General features: G+C 41.5%; 1 protein-coding gene across 1 annotated transcript; it reads left to right on the forward strand.

Annotated features, from left to right (window-relative positions):
• Positions 1-532: 532 nt before the first annotated feature.
• gad2 (glutamate decarboxylase 2) lies at positions 533-18,418 on the forward strand. Its single transcript, XM_014181019.2, has 16 exons — positions 533-1,548; positions 1,963-2,025; positions 2,186-2,341; positions 2,782-3,015; positions 3,967-4,057; positions 4,957-5,069; positions 5,612-5,727; positions 6,467-6,546; positions 6,659-6,713; positions 6,951-7,067; positions 7,886-7,950; positions 8,038-8,116; positions 8,607-8,756; positions 9,587-9,694; positions 10,720-10,809; positions 17,249-18,418. Exons 1-16 carry the CDS (start codon positions 1,470-1,472, stop codon positions 17,420-17,422), a joined length of 1,770 nt encoding a protein of 589 aa, XP_014036494.1. The 5' UTR covers positions 533-1,469; the 3' UTR covers positions 17,423-18,418.
• Positions 18,419-19,288: the final 870 nt, after the last annotated feature.

The raw sequence follows: 19,288 nt of genomic DNA on the forward strand, positions 1-19,288 counted from the left end.
TGTTCTCAGTGGTCACACTAGCAGCACAACTGATTGATGATAGCATCCAACAGAATGTAGTCTGCCCCAAAACAAAACACATCCCTATTTCCCCAGATGACCTCATTGCTATGTTTCTTCTATTTGTAGGCCTGTGCATAGCGCAGGAAGTAGGGATGCTGAAAAATCAGAATTACAAAAACATATTTAGACCAAAAAATATATATATATTATTATTGTTATTATTTCTTTTATTACAAAAGTAGTGCACTGGGGCTTTACTAGTCCTGTATTAGCAGACCGATATAGCCATCTGGGATCTGGATGCATGGCTCTTGGACAGCACTGACAGCCATGGCTTGAAGGGCTACATCTTTTGTCAAGTTAAAACGTCAGATTTGACTTTTCATAGCAAGTTAGGAGAATTTATGCAGCAGAATTAACGTAGCAGGTTAGGGGAATTAGGTTAAGTTTAGGAAAAGGGTTAGGGTTAGCTAAAATTCAAAACAATTCCAATATTTGACATTCATTTGACAAAAGCTGGAGCCCTTCTAGCCATGACCGACGGAGAGCCAGGCACAATAAATGGACCGCGGATTTGAACGCCACTCTCCATGGAGCACTCGGTTTGAACTCTAGCGGAGCGAGAGTGACCCACGCGTTCCCACTCCACACCGCGTTACGTTTCCTTGACCGGAGGGGGGCAATGATAGGATGCGACAAGGCATAAAAAAGTTTTGGATCAATGAATTATCAGGACAGCCAAGCTGGAGTAAAACAGTTTAAATGAGACTGTTTCTGGTGTTGAGTTCCACGCACGCAGCAGGAGGGGGACAAAGATGTGTGGTCACGACTCATGACGCAACCCAGTTCGTCAGGAACTGAATCACATTGGAATTTATTTAGTGACTTGAAAGGTTAGCACTACGGTGGGACACGTTTGTTTTATTAAGTTGCTTACAACATTAATACAGCAAACCCTGCGCTCTACTTTTCACCGCTGGATTATACTCTGCATAGTAGTGCTTATTCCTGAAAGTGGCCTTAGTGAAATCGCCTTTTTATCGCCTTTTTTTACAATACGGATATATTCATACTCTTACACTCTGCCATACTACATTGCCTTGCCTATTTTACCCAGTGGTGAGAGGTTGCGCTTTACACTGATTCGCGAGGGGCTCTGGGTAACTGTTACCGAATTCTCTGAGAAGACAATGCCTGGCATTCCATCTGTATACCTGTGGTCGCCTGCGTACAGAGAAGAGTCTCCGTGAAGAGAGCGCTACGTTTTGAGCACTTTTGCAGTTTCGTTTGTGTCTCTGTTGAATGCACAGTTTGATTTTGTGCAGCTGGAAAAGAGTCGACAGACAGCTTCAGCACCACGTCGCTGAACAGCTCCCGTTTCCCTTCGGCACATTTTCCCCCCGGTTGAATGGGCGCTATTTGTCCCTGTCTTTCATATAGCTCTTAACTGCTGGCGACTGTTTGCAATGGCATCACACGGATTTTGGGGTCTTGGCGCGCCAGAGAATGCTGGTGATAATACCAGCAACCAAAGCCCCACTACGCGTGAGTATTATCGGCTTGAGCCCCTAAAGGGAAAATGAAATAACCTATTTGGTTGGATAAAACAACGTTTAATGCTTGCAACCCCATAACTCGCATAAACAATGTATTCAGACTACCAGGATAAATGTGGCTTAACAATGACCGGTAGACGACGTCACATATTGTTTTGATGTCATGCATATAGCCCCTAGACAAAATGGGCTTAGTCAAGGTTAAGACGACTTAAAAAAAAATGTTGATTATATAAATTGCTAGTAGCCCTGTCATTGTGAATTTGGTAGCCCAATACAGCGTATTATGTTCATGTGAGGTTGTTTTCACCTTGTTTCAGCACGTTTTTTTCTGAATATTTGTAAGTTACACAGAGCCTGAAAATAGCCCATTATTCATCAGTCTTTGACTTGCTCTCTCCAGCCAGGGCATGGTGCCAGGCGGCGGCCCAAAAACTACCTGGAGGCATTGGATCGAAACTGTGTGGTAGGTTGGTTCTGGAAAAGAAAAAACAGCTATAATTTTCACATTAGCATAGCCTATATGAAGCAATATAACATTGTCGCAACATATTCACTGCTTATCGTGCATTGAATTGTTTACTCTTTTTCTGATTTTTTTAATGAACTGAAACAAACATTTAAAGCTCTGCTCAGTGTTGCTGGAGAGGGCGAGAAAACATCCGAGCCGACATCCACCAAACTGGATGAGACAACGGTTGGGACCTGCGGATGCAACAAACCGTGCAATTGTCTAAAGGCGACTGAGGCGACTGTCGGTTTCTCAGATCTATATTCAACAGGTAGGCCTATAAACATGATAGGCCTATATTGATGCATTTTTCACATACGAAATCGTGATATGAGTGGCCTACCCGAATGATGCATCATTCATATGAAAAGCAGAGTAACCTTCAACAAATTCAACAAGAAGCCTATTTTAAAACCCACGTAGGCATACTGACGTATAGACCTGTTATTTTGAACGGAAAATGTGTTATATTTTCTTATTTACATATAATTAATTTAGGTTAGTCATTATCACTTCGAAACAAATAATAAAATAGTCGATGGCCTTATGTATCTGGTGTAAATGTGTAGCCTATTATTTCCTAATAGGTCTACAGTTTCTACACATTTTCTCCTTACTTAAATCTAGGCCTGTCTGTCCTTCATTTTCAAGGTTAAAATGACACTTTAGAGTTAAAATTCAAATTGCCTGCATTTTTACATTGATTCACAGATCTACTACCCGCGTTGGATGGCGACATGAAGACAATGACTTTTCTCCAAGAAGTTGTGGATATTTTGCTGGCATATATCACGGAGTCATTTGATAGAGAAACGAAAGTCATTGATTTCCACTATCCCAATGAATTGCTTCAGAGAAACAACTGGGAACTGCAGGATGAGCCAGAAACACTGGATGATATTTTGATAAGCTGTCGTGCAACTCTGAAATACGCTATCAAAACAGGTATTATAAGAAATATATTTTTTTGCAACAAAATGTTAATTTCGCAGCTTTTTTTATGAGAGGAAATGGACAATTCAAAATCAATATTGTCTGTCCGCCTGCTGTTTTACTCAGCCAATAGCTAGCTATATGTTTTTTGTAAATTCCTTTTGGGTCAATATACACCAAATGAATTGCTAAATGTTTTCTTCTGAAGAGTTGTTCCTGTTCGCACATTAGGCCTAGGGCTACCCAGACGAAAATTAAAGGACAGCAGCAGATTCTTTAAAAAATATATATTAATAGATTGAGATTAAAATATAAACCAGGCCTATCCACTGGCATATCCAAGAAAACAGACCTACATGTGTGTTTTCGTTACATGTTTTTATTTAGCAAATGACTGTAGATGGTGTGTATAGATGGTGGAAATCTAATGTTTTTGAGATCATAATCTGTTAAATGTGCTAGGTCATTTCCCCCCCCGTGCCGCACTATTCGGGATGAAGAAAGGCATAATATATGGAGCAAAATGGAAATGACATGATGTCCTTCCCCAAAATACAATTTCCAAACGAATTTGACAGTATCAATGCTAAAATCACTAACATGGTCCATATATGCTATGCTATTATCCTCACCATGTTCAATTTAAAAACTAAAACGAATACCCCCAGGGCTGGTAAAATGACTAACAAATATTGAAACGTTTTGACATCACCTTCTCTTTAAAATCTTCTAGCATGACCATACAAGCATAATAGTTGTCACTCCAAGAGCACAGCACAACTGAATTAAACTATGAAGGAGCTACATACAGCCTTACATGCCAAGCTGTGCCAAGTGGCATAGGCACCAGAATCACATAAAAAAGCATAGTATGGAAAACAGAAATACAGGAAAACATGCCCGACATTTCCAAAAAAGACCACAACAAATTCTGCCATCTCACACAATTTCCTCTGCTTCTAGCCCACCCCAGATACTTCAATCAGCTCTCTACAGGATTAGATATGGTTGGTCTTGCAGCTGATTGGTTAACGTCCACCGCAAACACCAACATGTGAGTATGACTAGCCTCATCATGATTCAAATGATAAAACGTAATAACAATCATTTCCATTTCCGGTCCATCCATAGGCATTCTCTGCTGTGTCTTCTCACACTGATAGTGGGGTCTCACTCAAAGAGAGCATGTGAAAGGTTGAAAGGAAAGGCAGTACAGAATTCAATTCCGTATTCATTTAACCCCACCCCTTACCGCCTTCCCTCCTTCGCTATCCCCATGGCAATTCAAACGGAGAAAATTAGCATTTTGGCTTGATTCAGGCTAATCGGAAGTTAATTTCTGGCTGAGTGGGGGATGATATTTACTGAGAGTCACGGCTCAGTGAAATAAGGGTTCTGCTGGCACAATTAAATGCACTGAATCCCCAAAATTAATACATTTGTAGTCAATTTGGAGTCAAACATGCTGCAGTGTAGCAAGCCGTTTGTATGATGCAGAGAATGTTGAACTGTTTTGTAATGTAGAGAAGAAAAAAAAGATAGAGTATTGCATTTAACCTACATAACCTGCAATGACCTTTATAAATTCCACTGTGTTTGTGGTTGAATTGCAAGTTAATTAACAATCAAATAAAGAATGTTCTACATTGACATCTACTGCTATGTGCATTTCAATAAACCCAATGTTTTGCTTTGTCTGTCTTGACTTTGAAATACGTTGTCAGCTTCTATGAGCTATATAACCCCATCCCTCATGCTAAACCTGAGCCCATGATAAACTGTTTCTCAAGCCAAATCGGTTGTGAAACCATAGAACTCCAGAGGGGAGAAAAGACAGATGCTAAATCATTTGTCTGTCGTTACATTTAACTATTACATTTTTTTTGTGGGGGGGGTCTGGATCCATATTTTGTGCAACTCAGTCATGTGATCTCTCTCGCTTGTGCAATCCAGGTTCACCTATGAGGTTGCTCCAGTGTTCGTGCTGCTGGAATACGTCACTTTGAAGAAAATGAGGGAGATCATTGGCTGGGAGGGTGGTCGAGGGGATGGAATCTTCTCTCCCGGTGCGTAGGTGACGCCAATTATAACCCCCCCATCAGATTCACAGAAAATTGGTTGGCCCATCTCCAGCGATGTGTAAATTTGCATTTTGATGACAAAAATGGAACACTTTCCACAGTCAGTTAGCATAAAACCACTTCCTCCCTTACAACATTTCGGTTGCTTTCATTTCTCCTCTGGACTCTTGGTTGACATATAACAAAAACAAAACGAAAAACATAGGAGGTTATAACAACAGAGGCAAACTGCTGCTTTTTCACAATTACATGGACATGTAAATATATGCTATCATCATTGAAACATTGTATTTTTGATTATTTCCTCAAAACATTTAAGACAGATTCTCCTGAGACATGTATGTTACCAATGCATAACCATTGAATTTACTTTTAGCCCTGTGTTACTGAATAGCCAAAGCATTATCTTCATGTGAGTTTTGACATCTGATGGCTGTACCAAATGATCCTTACACAACACAAGTGATTGGGGAGCTGCTGGTGCTTACACACGTGATTGAGCGGTGTGCGTCGCCTCTCTCCCCTAGGTGGTGCCATTTCCAATATGTATGCCATGCTGCTGGCTCGCTTCAAGATGTTTCCTGAAGTGAAGGAGAAAGGAATGTCATCAGTCCCCAGACTGGCAGCCTTCACATCCGAGCATGTAGGCCCCTACTATCTTTAATTTTCACTTTATTTAATTTGTTAATTCATTCATTTGTCGTTTTATACACTTCTTGCTTTGACTTTCCTTTTTTGTGTTTATTTATTGTGCTTCATAGTTGCTTTATCCCAATGTTTTGGTGAGGGAGTATAATTTGTATGCTTTGTTCTTAGATTACGTCAAATTACAAGGATCCAGCGTTCACTACTTAAAGAGGGTAATGTTTGGCAAAGTGGGCGTCAGAATCCCAATGAAATCCCTTCGGCATACTGCTGGGCCAGCTGTTCCATATAAAGCCAGGTCACAGTTTTCATCACTGATGTATTTATGTTGTAGAAAAAGGGACTGACATCTCAGCCAGTGGCACCCGATAGGTTTTTAGGTGGGAAATGTCTGTGTCACCTTCACATGCAGCCATAGCTAATGTGAGGCTGATTTGCTGACATTCTGCATGACAGTACAGCACACAAGGACACTTGCTGTTATCTCCTCTCCCCTGCAGTGGCCCAGGACATTTAAACAATTTGGCAAACAACAGCTGAAATAGAACACTCCCAAAAGCCTTTGCGTGGCCTTGGACAGCAACATTCCAAAGTTACTACAGCTCATCTCTTTTTATTCTTTCCTTGGTCTGGAATTCCCTTTACAGCAGCATTCAATGAAATACATCAAACAGGAAATGTAATCAGGTTAAGGGAAGAGCTTGTGCGAGGGATTTCTCTACTTCTGTGTCTTTTAGAGTCACTTCTCAATCAAGAAAGGAGCAGCAGCCCTTGGCATTGGTACAGAGAGTGTCATCTGTATCAAAGCTGATGAGAGGTACTGTAGTGTTTTAACTATACAGTCGGCCTCAGGTGCGGAATAAAACAGAACATGTCATTTAATGGCAAAAGCATTCAAGCAATGAAATCCTGTTTTTTCTTCTTCACAGTGGTAAAATGATACCAGCTGACCTTGAAAGGAAAATACTGGAAGCCAAGCAGAAGGTATTTTCATACACACATGACACATCCATCCATATCCCTGTTAAAGAGCAATGGCTATTAAGTCGTTTTTTTTCTTCTTCATATTGTGAAACCATATGGACATTTACCAAAATGATGATCAGGAATGTGTTGTGCTATTATCTAAAATATATCACCGGTGATGCCATGTGTATAATGGGAAATATTTATAATGTTGGTACGTGACAAGAATGATTTCTTTTCATGTTGTATGTTTAGGGATTTGTGCCATTCTTTGTGAGTGCGACGGCTGGCACCACAGTCTACGGAGCCTTTGACCCCCTCATTGCCATCTCAGATATCTGTAAGAAGTACCAAGTCTGGTTTCACGTGGATGTAAGTACAAACACGTGTACTTTATTACATGCTGATTTTGCACAGATTTTGTACAGCTGACTGATAAGAATCGTGCCAACTGGTATACAGAGCAAGACTCCTGTTATGGTGGCAAATTACAGGATATTACCTTAAGTTACACTATACAAGCGGCTATTACACACTCAAGTTACTTTAGGTGAATACCTTTGTTGTTACCTCATCAGATGGTAAGTCCATAGCATTTAGCTTTGGGTGTTGCAGGGACAGGGGCATACAGAGCTCACCAGTCAGAGTTTGATTCATGTAATATATCTGAGTCCCCTCGGCTGCTTTCAGCTGACCTAGATAGGAGACAGCAACTCAGCCAGTTTCCTCTGTAACACTGGAGATTAAGGAAACTGGAGCGGGGGCTGTAAATCATCCTTTCCCCTGACTTCCCCATCATGGCCTCTCTCACCGAAGGACTCTGTGTAATGGAGGTGATTGAGGCATGACATAGAGACACCTCTATTAAGACCAAGAAAGGAGATCCATCAGTGTCAAACTGCAGACATGCTAGATTTGTTTAGGGCCTTTTTACGTTGAATTCTTGTGTTTTCGAAAAGTAGAACTGTGAGGGTGAGGTTTAGGAGCTCCCTTTCCACAAAATATGAAGTAGAGACGAGTCGTCAGTATTTGCAGGAAACTGTCAGCGGACTCACTCCGTGAATATGAACTGTATGTTATTACATATGGCTCTTGTAATGTAATGGGGCTCTTCATGTTGAGACTCAGTCTCACGCTCCAAAGTGTTCTGTAGTTTGGTCATCTCACCATCTCTCTCTCTCTCTACTCAGGGTGCGTGGGGAGGCAGTCTCATCATGTCCAGGATGCACAAGTGGAAGCTCGATGGAGTTGAGAGGTCCGTACTGAAATGCACTAAAATGATGAATTTTCATCTTTTAAATCAATATTCGGAAAAAGTACCCATTGTCGTTTCAATTCACAGGGCCAATTCAGTGACATGGAACCCTCACAAGATGATGGCAGTCCCACTGCAGTGCTCAGCCCTGCTGGTCCGGGAGGAGGTACAGGGTCAAAGGGGAGATATCCCCATTACATATATATTCATCACAATGTTTCTTTCGTTACATTTCAGTATAAGAGGCCTACTGTATGATCCTACATGACTAAGGTCATTGCTAAGTTACACATCCATCCTAAATGACCTTGTAGCGAATGAGATTACTGGATATGTATTAACTAGCTATTGTCACTGTTGTATAATCGTAATTATAAACTGTGTGGGTCAAGCACTGAATGCTGATTGGCTGAATACCGTGGTATATCAGACCGTATACTATGGGTATGACAAAACATTTATTTGTACTACTAATTACGTTGGTAACCGGTTAAAATAGCAATAAGGCACCTCGGGGGTTTGTTATATATGGCCAATATACCACGGCTAAGGGCTGTGTCCAGGCACTCAGAACAGCCGTTAGCCGTGTTATATTGGCCATATACCACAAACCCCCTCAGGCCTTATTGCTTAAGTGAATCTTTTCTCTTCTCCAGGGGCTGATGCAAAACTGCAACCAGATGCACGCCTGCTACCTGTTCCAGCAGGATAAGCACTACGACCTGTCCTACGACACTGGGGACAAGGCCTTGCAGTGTGGACGTCATGTGGACATCTTCAAGCTCTGGCTCATGTGGAGAGCGAAGGTTGGTAGAGTACTGTTTGCAAATGTAGTTCTCTTTCGATCATTTAGTTCAATAAAAGATCCCCCTCTAGAGATTTTCATCATGCCTTGATTCATTGTAAAACAGATTGTTTTAGATAACATTTATGTTGATATTTTTGGTATTTAAAAAATATATATATTATAGTTCTCTTTGCCAGGGATTATCTCATGTATATTTCAAAATGGATATTCCATAAGCCTTTTACAGCCTAGTACAATATACAGTGTATTGCTTTTCTGATTGCATTGTTGACATCTGTTTGGCTACATTGTGTGCAGTATGAATTCAAAACCTTCAGTAGCCTTCTGTTTCTTCAGTCAACAAATGGTCCTGTTAAGTATAATATAGTGAGCTTTGTGATGCTGGACATCCCAGACAAATAGATTCCCTCTGACCATGTGGCTGGGATGTAAAGCCTGTCCTGGTCTGCAAGTAGTTAGTCTGACCCCTGCAGCTTGACAGCTGAGGACTAGTGGGGTAATTGCTTATCACAGTGCTACAATGGGAACTGACATCAACCTGCATTGAAAAGGCAGGGACGTGTGGAGGGAGTCGTTTTTGCTCGTGTTGCATTTGGACTGTGGGTTTTAGTGTACCAAGTGTCTTCTCTAATTTGGTCAAGACATTTATGAAACGTTCTTGGAAAATGTCAATCACCGCAGGAAAACAGCATTTGTGTTCACGTTGTCAGTTGTTGGGACTTAAAAAGATGAGCTATCGTTAGTATGATTTTAAAATAAGCTCTCTTTTTTTCACCTTTGTTGTTACCTTTACCGTGTTGTTGACAGCATTTTCCTCTTCACCGATAGGGCACCATCGGGTTCGAGGCTCAGATTGACAAGTGTCTGGAGCTTTCGGAGTACCTGTACAACAAGATCAAGGACAGGGAAGGATATGAGATGGTCTTCAATGGAAAGGTATGTTCATATTAAATGTTTTGTATGGTTAGACACTGAACGACATGAATGATAACACACACAACAACAAAAAACACTATACATTTATGTGATGATGTTGTGAACGGCTAAAATCTAATTGGAATGTATTTTATACTATAGAGCAGGGCTGATCCATGCCACAGAGCCCTCAAAACTCAACCTCGAAGCCATTTCCACCGTGTGTGTTTTTTCATTGTTCCCCTCTAATGACGGACGGATTTAGACCTGGGACTGGTTGCAATGAATTATCAGGTAGAACAGAAAACCAGCAGGCTCCGGACCTCGTAGGGTAAGAGATGAATACCCCCTGCGGTAGATTATGGACACCCTGGCATTTAAAAGACTTTTATTTAGCTTATAATTACAGCCATATAAAAGACAACTATAACACAATAGAATGACAGGCAGGAATAGTCCAAATCCCCTGGGCATTGGTCCAGGTGTTAACTTGGCTTGGTGGCCCAGAAAACCATAGCACCACATCAGTGCAGTCGGGACTCAACACTCCCGCTAAATAAAGGAGTCTGGTATGCATGGTCAGTCAACCATTGGTAATGAATGCTTTTCACCAGTGAGCAGGCAGGTTTTTTTTCTCCCATCACATCTGGTACTAGGAGATAGACATGTGAGACAGTCAGACATAGCCAGAGGGTCTATGAACGAGAGCCACTCTACCTGCTTACTATTCAGACCACTGCCACCGACAGCACCACCCGACACAGCAGAACTCACAGCAGAGTTCTTTTGTCAGGGTGTGAATTGCTCAGTATACACAGCGCTGGCTTGATAAACTGACAGCCATGATTGCTTTGAGAGCTTTCTATTTTGTACAACCTGAGTGGATTCCAATATTCCATGGTTTCTCTAATGGATTTTTTTTTCGCCCGTCTTTCCAGCTCCTCAATTTGACGCGTGCACCTGCGTGCGCGTGCGTGCGCTTCCATGTGTAAAGCCTAATAATTGACTGATGAATCATTTCGTCTTCCCATTTTGCATTGTCCCAGCCTCAGCACACCAACGTGTGTTTCTGGTACCTCCCTCCTGGCATGCGGTACCTGGAGGACAAAGAGGAGAAAAAGAAGCGCCTGCACAAGGTGAGCCGTAAGACATAAAGGACTGGTCCGGTCCGTATTGCCTGAGCCTCAGACACCTCCGTCTCACTGCACTCAGTTTGTCCACATCATGTCTCCTTCACCCGAAACAAAATGGCAGTCCTCTGATGTAATTTGTAGAGAAGCCCCTCTGCCTGAAAATGGAAGGCGTTTGGGAAGTCATTAAGCATGTCAATAGAGTTCATTTGCTCAACCACGATAGCACAATTCGAATGAGAGAATCTAAAAACGACAGGCATGTTTCCGTGGACTGTGTGAGGAGGAGGGAGGGAGTGAATGGGGTGGGGGGGCTACTGTTCATGGGTTCAATCATTGGCCGTGGGTTGTTACTGTGGCAGCCACTCAGCAGCAGGGGTCCTCTAATCTGCAATTAGGATGAACAGATGATGTGCGTGCCAGCCATAAAAAGAGACCTCTCTCTCTAACACACATGGGGCTCTATTAAATCTGATATACTTTAGCCGACATCCGCATAGCAGTTGTTTTGGTGGTGTCAGAGGTGGGACTGAGTTAGAGCTGTCAAATCCACGTGGCTCCCGGCATTATACCTAAAGTGGACATTGCCATTGGCTGCAGGGAGTCACATTAACAGAAATCCCATGCAGCCTTGTTTACAAATTCGAACACTGGAATGTGCGATGTAATCTACACCTCGATTAGGCTGATCGAAATTCTCATTCTTTTATTTAATGATTTTAAAATTTTCGCAGATTTATTTTTATATAGCCTTCACTTTCTCGCTCTGAACTTCTAAAGTGAGACGGGTGTGGCTTCGTGACAATGATCCCAAGAGCAGCTGCTCACTGGTTTGAAGGCTCCAACGCAGTTCCACCTCTGACACTGCCGAAACATGCGCTGTGGGGTGTCTGTTATCGCCGGTTAACGCTTGATCTGATTGAATCTATGCCATTGTCTCATACACACATGCATGATAACATCCTTATTAAAACAGTGTTGACATGCCCCATCTGCTAAGGGTATAGATGTTTAGCAGGACTGATATTCTGCGTTTTCTGCAGACAGTGGTGATTGTCATAATGATGACCATTTAGCACAATTAGGGACTGTGCTGGAAGACATGATATTCTGAATCCATTTGGACTAGCTTTTTTTCAACCACCAGTGTTTTCAACAGCGCTTTGAAACAATTGGACACAAAATCCTTTGCCAAAGGACTGATTCAAGTGAGGCACAATTCAGAGTTGATTATTTATTGTTATTTGCAGGGTTGCCAATTACAACAGGACACCTGCAACAGATGTGTGAAATGACTGTAGTAATAATAATAATAATAATAATAATAATACATTTGTAGAGCGCATTTCCCATGCTCAATGCGCATAAGGTAGAAAGCAAAAACAAAAAACAGCATCAATACATCAGTAAGGAGAAACAATGACCACAATACATCAAAACATGACCTACTGATTCAAAATATAGACTCGAAGCAAATTAAGCGATCAAACATTAAAAGCTAACTAGCATTTTGCATTATCATGATGAAGTGGCTGGTGAAAACTCGACTGCTGTCATGCAAAAACATTTGGGACCGTATCAACAGTGCACTAATGAAACAAATACCAAAAGATCGTTTTTTTAGTGGATGTTCCCTTTTAAGACAATATCCATTTTCCTTATTAAGCCTAAACTTGCAGAAGTTTCCAAAGTTCCGTTGGCCTTCTGTAACTTAATACCCCAGATATATTCTAAGTCTATAGAAGATTACTGTGGACCTGCAGGTGATTTGAATCTGTTAAGCTCTGCTATCTGTAAAGCTCTACGCTGAAAAGTTGAGCTTCACAAACTGTCACCTAGCATTACCTCTTGGTAGTACCTCCTTGCCCCTTTAAGACAAATGTGAATTACAAAAATACTGTACACCCACGTAAAATAGCTTTTTATCCTATGTATTTCTCTTGAGCACTTCTCCCCCATATTTTGTATTAATGCTGAAAATCCGTGCGTGGATAGAATGCCTCTTCTCCATATGACACCTACAGGTGTAGGATCTTAATGTGATCACCCTTTTGTCGCTGAGAATTTTCCTGCGCTGCAGGAAATGCAGATGAGCTTCATGATTTACATACATTCAATGAATACCCGCACTAACACACGGTTATATACCACTTTTCAAGTAGCCTAATTTTGACCAGCTAATAACCTAACCACTGATCAAGCAACATTATGGACTAAACCAGGGGTCTCCAACAGGTTGATTGTGAGCTACCAGTAGCTCGCAGACCACCTGTGAGTAGCTCACCAAACAATTCTGAAAGTACATGTAATTTTTACGTGGTCTACCGCAAACTGTCATAAACAAATTTCACAATTATCAGACACCGCAAGCTCCCAGCTACTATCTAACCAACGCAACATTGACATTATATGACATAGTGGTTAGCCACTATTGGCTTAGAAAGCCAAACCTTACACAATATCTGCCAATTAAATTCCAGCAAAATGTCCCCTTTCTGTCTGTGTGTTGCAGGCGTTTTTCTATTACTGTGTAGCCAGTAGTGATGGGTCGTTCGCGAATGACACAATAGATGCACAATTAAAGGGCCAGATGCGCAATTAAAGGGGTATTACACAAAACAATTTAAACGTGTTAGTTCTCTTACAGACCCCCCAAAAATTCAAATCAAATCAAATTTTATTGGTCGCAAACACATGGTTAGCAGATGTTAATGCGAGTGTAGCGAAATGCTTGTGCTTCTAGTTCCGACAATGCAGTAATATCTAGTTGAAGTCGGAAGTTTACATACACCTCAGCCAAATACATTTAAACTCAGTTTTTCACAATTTTTCACAGTTTTTTCACAATTTAATCCTAGTACAAATTCCCTGTCTTAGGTCAGTTAGGATCACCACTTTATTTTAAGAATGTGAAATGTCAGAATAATAGTCGAGAGAATTATTTATTTCAGCTTTTATTTCTTTCATCACATTCCCAGTGGGTCAGAAGTTAACATATACTCAATTAGTATTCGGTAGCATTGCCTTTAAATTGTTTAACTTGGGTCAAACATTTCGGGTCGCCTTCCACAAGCTTCCCACAATAAGTTGGGTGAATTTTGGCCCATTCCTCCTGACAGAGCTGGTGTAACTGAGTCAGGTTTGTAGGCCTCCTTGCTCGCACATGCTTTTTCAGTTCTGCCCGCAAATTTTCTACAGGATTGAGGTCAGGGCTTTGTGAGGGCCACTCCAATACCTTGACTTTGTTGTCCTTAAGCCATTTTGCCACAACTTTTGGAAGTATGCTTGAGGTCATTGTCCATTTGGAAGACCCATTTGCGACCAAGCTTTAACCTGTTTGGGATAGGGGGCAGTATTTTCACGGCCGGATAAAAAACGTACTCGATTTAATCTGGTTACTACTCCTGCCCAGTAACTAGAATATGCATATAATTAGTAGATTTGGATGGAAAACACTCTAAAGTTTAGTTTGTAAAACTGTTTGAATGGTGTCTGTGAGTATAACATAACTCATATGGCAGGCCAAAACCTGAGAAGATTCTATACGGGAAGTGCCCTGTCTGACCATTTCTTGTCCTTCTATAGCCTCTCTATCAAAAATACAGCCTCTGTGCTGTAACGTGACATTTTCTAAGGCTTTCATTGGCTCTACGAAGGCGCCAGAACGTGGAATGATAGCTCTGCAGTCTCTGGGCGAAAAACAGCAGGGGTTTTGGAGAGTGGTCCTTCTGAGGACAATGACACTGGAGCGCTCGTGCACGAGACGACTCCATTTTTTTCTTTCTCTCTTTGAATGAATACGTCGTCGCCCGGTTGGAATATTATCGCTATTTTATGAGAAAAATCGCATAAAAATTGATTTTAAACAGCGTTTGACATGCTTCGAAGTACGGTAATGGAATATTTAGATTTTTTTTTGTCACGAAACGCGCCGGCGCGTCACCCTTCGGATAGTGACTTGAACGCACGAACAAAACGGAGCTATTTGGATATAACTATGGATTATTTCGAACCAAAACAACATTTGTTTTTGAAGTAGAAGTCCTGGGAGTGCATTCTGACGAAGAACAGCAAAGGTAATCCAATTTTTCTTATAGTAAATCTGAGTTTGGTGAGTGCCAAACTTGGTGGGTGTCAAAATAGCTAGCCGTGATGGCCGGGCTATCTACTCAGAATATTGCAAAATGTGCTTTCACCGAAAAGCTATTTTAAAATCGGACACCGCGATTGCATAAAGGAGTTCTGTATCTATAATTATTAAAATAATTGTGTTTTTTGTCAACGTTTATCGTGAGTAATTTAGTAAATTCACTGGAAGTTTTCGGTGGGTATGCTAGTCCTGAACAAAACATGCTAATGTAAAAAGCTGGTTTTTGATATAAATATGAACTTGATTGAACAAAACATGCATGTATTGTATAACATAATGTCCTAGGAGTGTCATCTGATGAAGATCATCAAAGGTTAGTGCTGCATTTAGCTGTGGTTTGGGTTTTTGTGACGTATATGCTAGCTTGAAAAATGGGTGTGTGATTATTTCTGGCTGGGTACTCTCCTGACATAATCTAATGTTTTGCTTTCGCTGTAAAGCCTTTTTGAAATCGGACAATGTGGTTAGATAAAGGAGAGTCTTGTCTTTAAAATGGTGTAAAATAGTCATATGTTTGAGAAATTGAAATTATAGCATTTTTAAGGGTTTTCGTATTTCGCGCCAGGAGCTACCATTGGATATTGTCCATAAGAGGTTTATCTTCCTGACTGATGTCTTGAGCTGTTGCTTCAATATATCCACATAATTTTCCTGCCTCATGATACCATCTATTTTGTGAAGTGCACCAGTCCCTCCTGCAGCAAAGCACCCCCACAAAATGATGCTGCCATCCCCGTGCTTCACGGTTAGGATGGTGTTCTTCAGCTTGCAAGCGTCCCTCTTTTTGGTCATTATGGCCAGTAATTCTTCCAACAATTGTTTACAGACAGATTATTTCACTTATAATTCACTGTATCACAATTCCAGTGCGTCAGAAGTGACCATCATTATGTTTGGAGGAAAAAGGGGGAGGCTTGCAAGCCGAAGAACACCATCCCAACCGTGAAGCATGGGGGTGGCAGCATCATGTTGTGGGGGTGCTTTGCTGCAGGAGGGACTGGTGCACTTCACAAAATACATCATGAGGCAGGAAAATTATGTGGAAATATTGAAACAACATCTCAAGACGTCAGTCAGGAAGTTAAAGCTTGGTCGCAAATGGGTCAAGCAAATGGACAATGACCTCAAGCATACTTCCAAAGTTGTTGCAAAATGGCTTAAGGACAACAAAGTCAAGGTATTGGAGTGGCCATTGCAAAGCTCTGACCTCAATCCTGTAGAGAATTTGTGGGCAGAACTGAAAAAGCGTGTGCAAGCAAGGAGGCCTACAAACCTGACTCAGTTACACCAGCTCTGTCAGGAGGAATGGGCCAAAATTCACCCAACTTATTGTGGGAAGCTTGTGGAAGGCTACCCGAAATGTTTGACCCAAGTTAAACAATTTAAAGGCAATGCTACCAAATACTAATTACGTGTATGTAAACTTCTGACCCACTGGGAATGTGATGAAAGAAATAAAAGCTGAAATAAATAATTCTCTCTACTATTATTCTGACATTTCACATTCTTAAAATAAAGTGGTGATCCTAACTGACCTAAGACAGGGAATCTGTACTAGGATTAAATGTCAGGATATGTGAAAAACTGAGTTTAAATGTTTATGGCTAAGGTATATGTAAACTTCCGACTTCAACTGTGTATATATATATATATATATATATATATATATATATATATATATTTCAGGAGGTGCTGTAGCACCCTCAGCACCCCCACCCCCTCAGCACTCTGCGGCTATGCCTGTGTCACTCTCACTATCTCCTCCAGAACATGTAATTGAATCTGCCTCTGCACATCAGAGAATGTAATCCACAAAGCCAGACGGACTGGACTGAACAACAAATAAATGACTTTTACCAAGTTTTATTGCAAGATAGCCTCTCAACATCACAGTTTCTGCTGAACTCTTGTGAACCTTGTTGGTGTTAGATTTACTTGTCACCCCAGCTGTCTGTAGCTGTCTTTTCGGCCTGTCCACCGAGTGAATGTAATTTGTGCATCTGTAGATACTATAGCTTGACTACAGGGATGTGTCGCACAGTGAAAACACAGAGGTTTGATAAAGTGAACGGCATTTAATAGTGAAAGTTTCCTTTTTTATAGGGATTAAAACGTTGATTTGTGTCCATTTGTTTGTCAAAGGAAATTGTCAATTTATCCAGGCTTCACAAAAAGGGGCTTAACATTTTTAAATAAATACACGTGACCTTGTTTTACAATAGTATTTCCTCGTAATAGTCGAAAAGCACTTAACACTTTTTCTTTGTAACACAACAATTGTGACTTGTTGTCTAGGTGGCTCCAGTGATCAAGGCCAGGATGATGGAGTATGGGACAACCATGGTCAGCTACCAACCACAGGGGGACAAGGTCAACTTCTTCCGCATGGTCATCTCCAACCCCGCGGCCACCTTTGAGGACATCGACTTTCTTATCGAGGAAATCGAGCGGCTCGGTCAGGATCTATAAGACTTGTGTCACCCAAATATCCCTTTCCTTTTCCCTAAACGGATGAAATGTTTGTTGTGAATGTATTGGTAATCTATTTTTCTTTCTTCCAAAGTCATATATTATAACAAGGTATGTTTGAGAGAAAAAATTAATCTATAGATATATCCATATTTATGTATTGTAGCTTTGTCGTGGACCTCCTTGGTCTGGGGCCCTGTAAAAGTTTTTCCTAGTGTAGACTAGTGTAATTGATGTAACTTTATATGTATTTTTGTGATATGAAATGCCAGTGCAATAGGTTGATGAGGAAGAGTTTATTTTCTAATTGTTTTCTCGTTTGCCAGGTATATTGGAAGTGCCAGATGTGTTTAAATTCCATTGTAAGCTACATTCGTGTCTCACTCATGTTTAAAAGAACACTTCCGCTGATCTCAACTCAGTCCACTGCCTTTACATTTGCATACTTCAAGCAGTGGTTTTGGTAAAATGTTGGTTGACTCACTTTTACTTGTATTAGAAAACAATGACAAAGTCTCCAAATCCGACACGTCCCATAACTGTAGTATCTGAATTTAAACACATTTCCAAAAAATCTGAAGGATGAAAATAGTAGTGCCTCACAGCAGTGAAGGAGAAAGGCAAATGTTAATTGACTACACCGAGCAGCTCTAAGAATAGCGCCACAGTAATACTCTTCAAAGCAGCCATGTTTATGCTCAACAGCAAAAGCACTTTTCATTTGATGACCTCATTTATTTAATGCCACTTTCAATTATCTCTCTGGTGTGTAGTGGGTGCAAGATGATATTAACTCAGCAAAAAAAGAAACGTCCTCTCACTTCAACTGTGTTTATTTTCAGCAAACTTAGCATGTGTAAATATTTGTATGAACATAACAAGATTCAACAACTGAGACATAAACTGAACAGGTTACACAGACATGTGACCAACAGAAATGGAATAATGTGTCCCTGAACAAAGGGGCAGAGGGGGGGTCAAAATCAAAAGTAACAGTCAGGATCTGCTGTGGTCACCAGCTGCATTAAGTACTGCAGTGCATCTCCTCCTCGTGGACTGCACCAGATTTGCCAGTTCTTGCTGTGAGATGTTACCCCACTCTTCCACCAAGGCACCTGCAAGTTCCCAGACATTTCTGGGGGGAATGGCCCTAGCCCTCACCCTCCGATCCAACAGGCCCCAGACATGCTCAATGGGATTGAGATCCGGGCTCTTTGCTGGCCATGGCAGAACACTGACATACCGGTCTTGCTGGAAATCACGCACAGAACAAGCAGTATAGCTGGTGGCATTGTCATGCTGGAGGGTCATGTCAGGATGAGCCTACAGGAAGGGTATCACATGAGGGAGGAGGATGTCTTCCCTGTAACGCACAGCGTTGAGATTGCCTGCAATGACAACAAGCTCAGTCCGATGATGCTGTGACACACCGCCCCAGACCGTGATGGACCCTATACCTCCAAATCGATCCCGCTCCAGAGTACAGGCCTCAGTGTAACGCTCATTCCTTTGACGATAAACGTGAATCCGACCATCACCCCTGGTGAGACAAAACCATGACTCGTCAGTGAAGAGCACTTTTTGCCAGTCCTGTCTGGTCCAGCGACAGTGGGTTTGTGACCATAGGCGACGTTGTTGCCAGTGATGTCTGGTGAGGACCTGCCTTACAACAGGCCTACAAGCCCTGAGTCCAGCCTCTCTCAGCCTATTGCGGACAGTCTGAGCACTGATGGAGGGATTGTGCGTTCCTGGTGTTACGCGGGCAGTTGTTGTTGTTTCCATCCTGTACCTGTCCCGCAGGTGTGATGTTTGGATGTACCTATCCTGTGCAGCTGTTGTTACACGTGGTCTGCCACTGCGATGATG

This window comes from Salmo salar, chromosome ssa29, assembly GCF_905237065.1.
Source record: "Salmo salar chromosome ssa29, Ssal_v3.1, whole genome shotgun sequence".
NCBI lineage: Eukaryota > Metazoa > Chordata > Actinopteri > Salmoniformes > Salmonidae > Salmo > Salmo salar.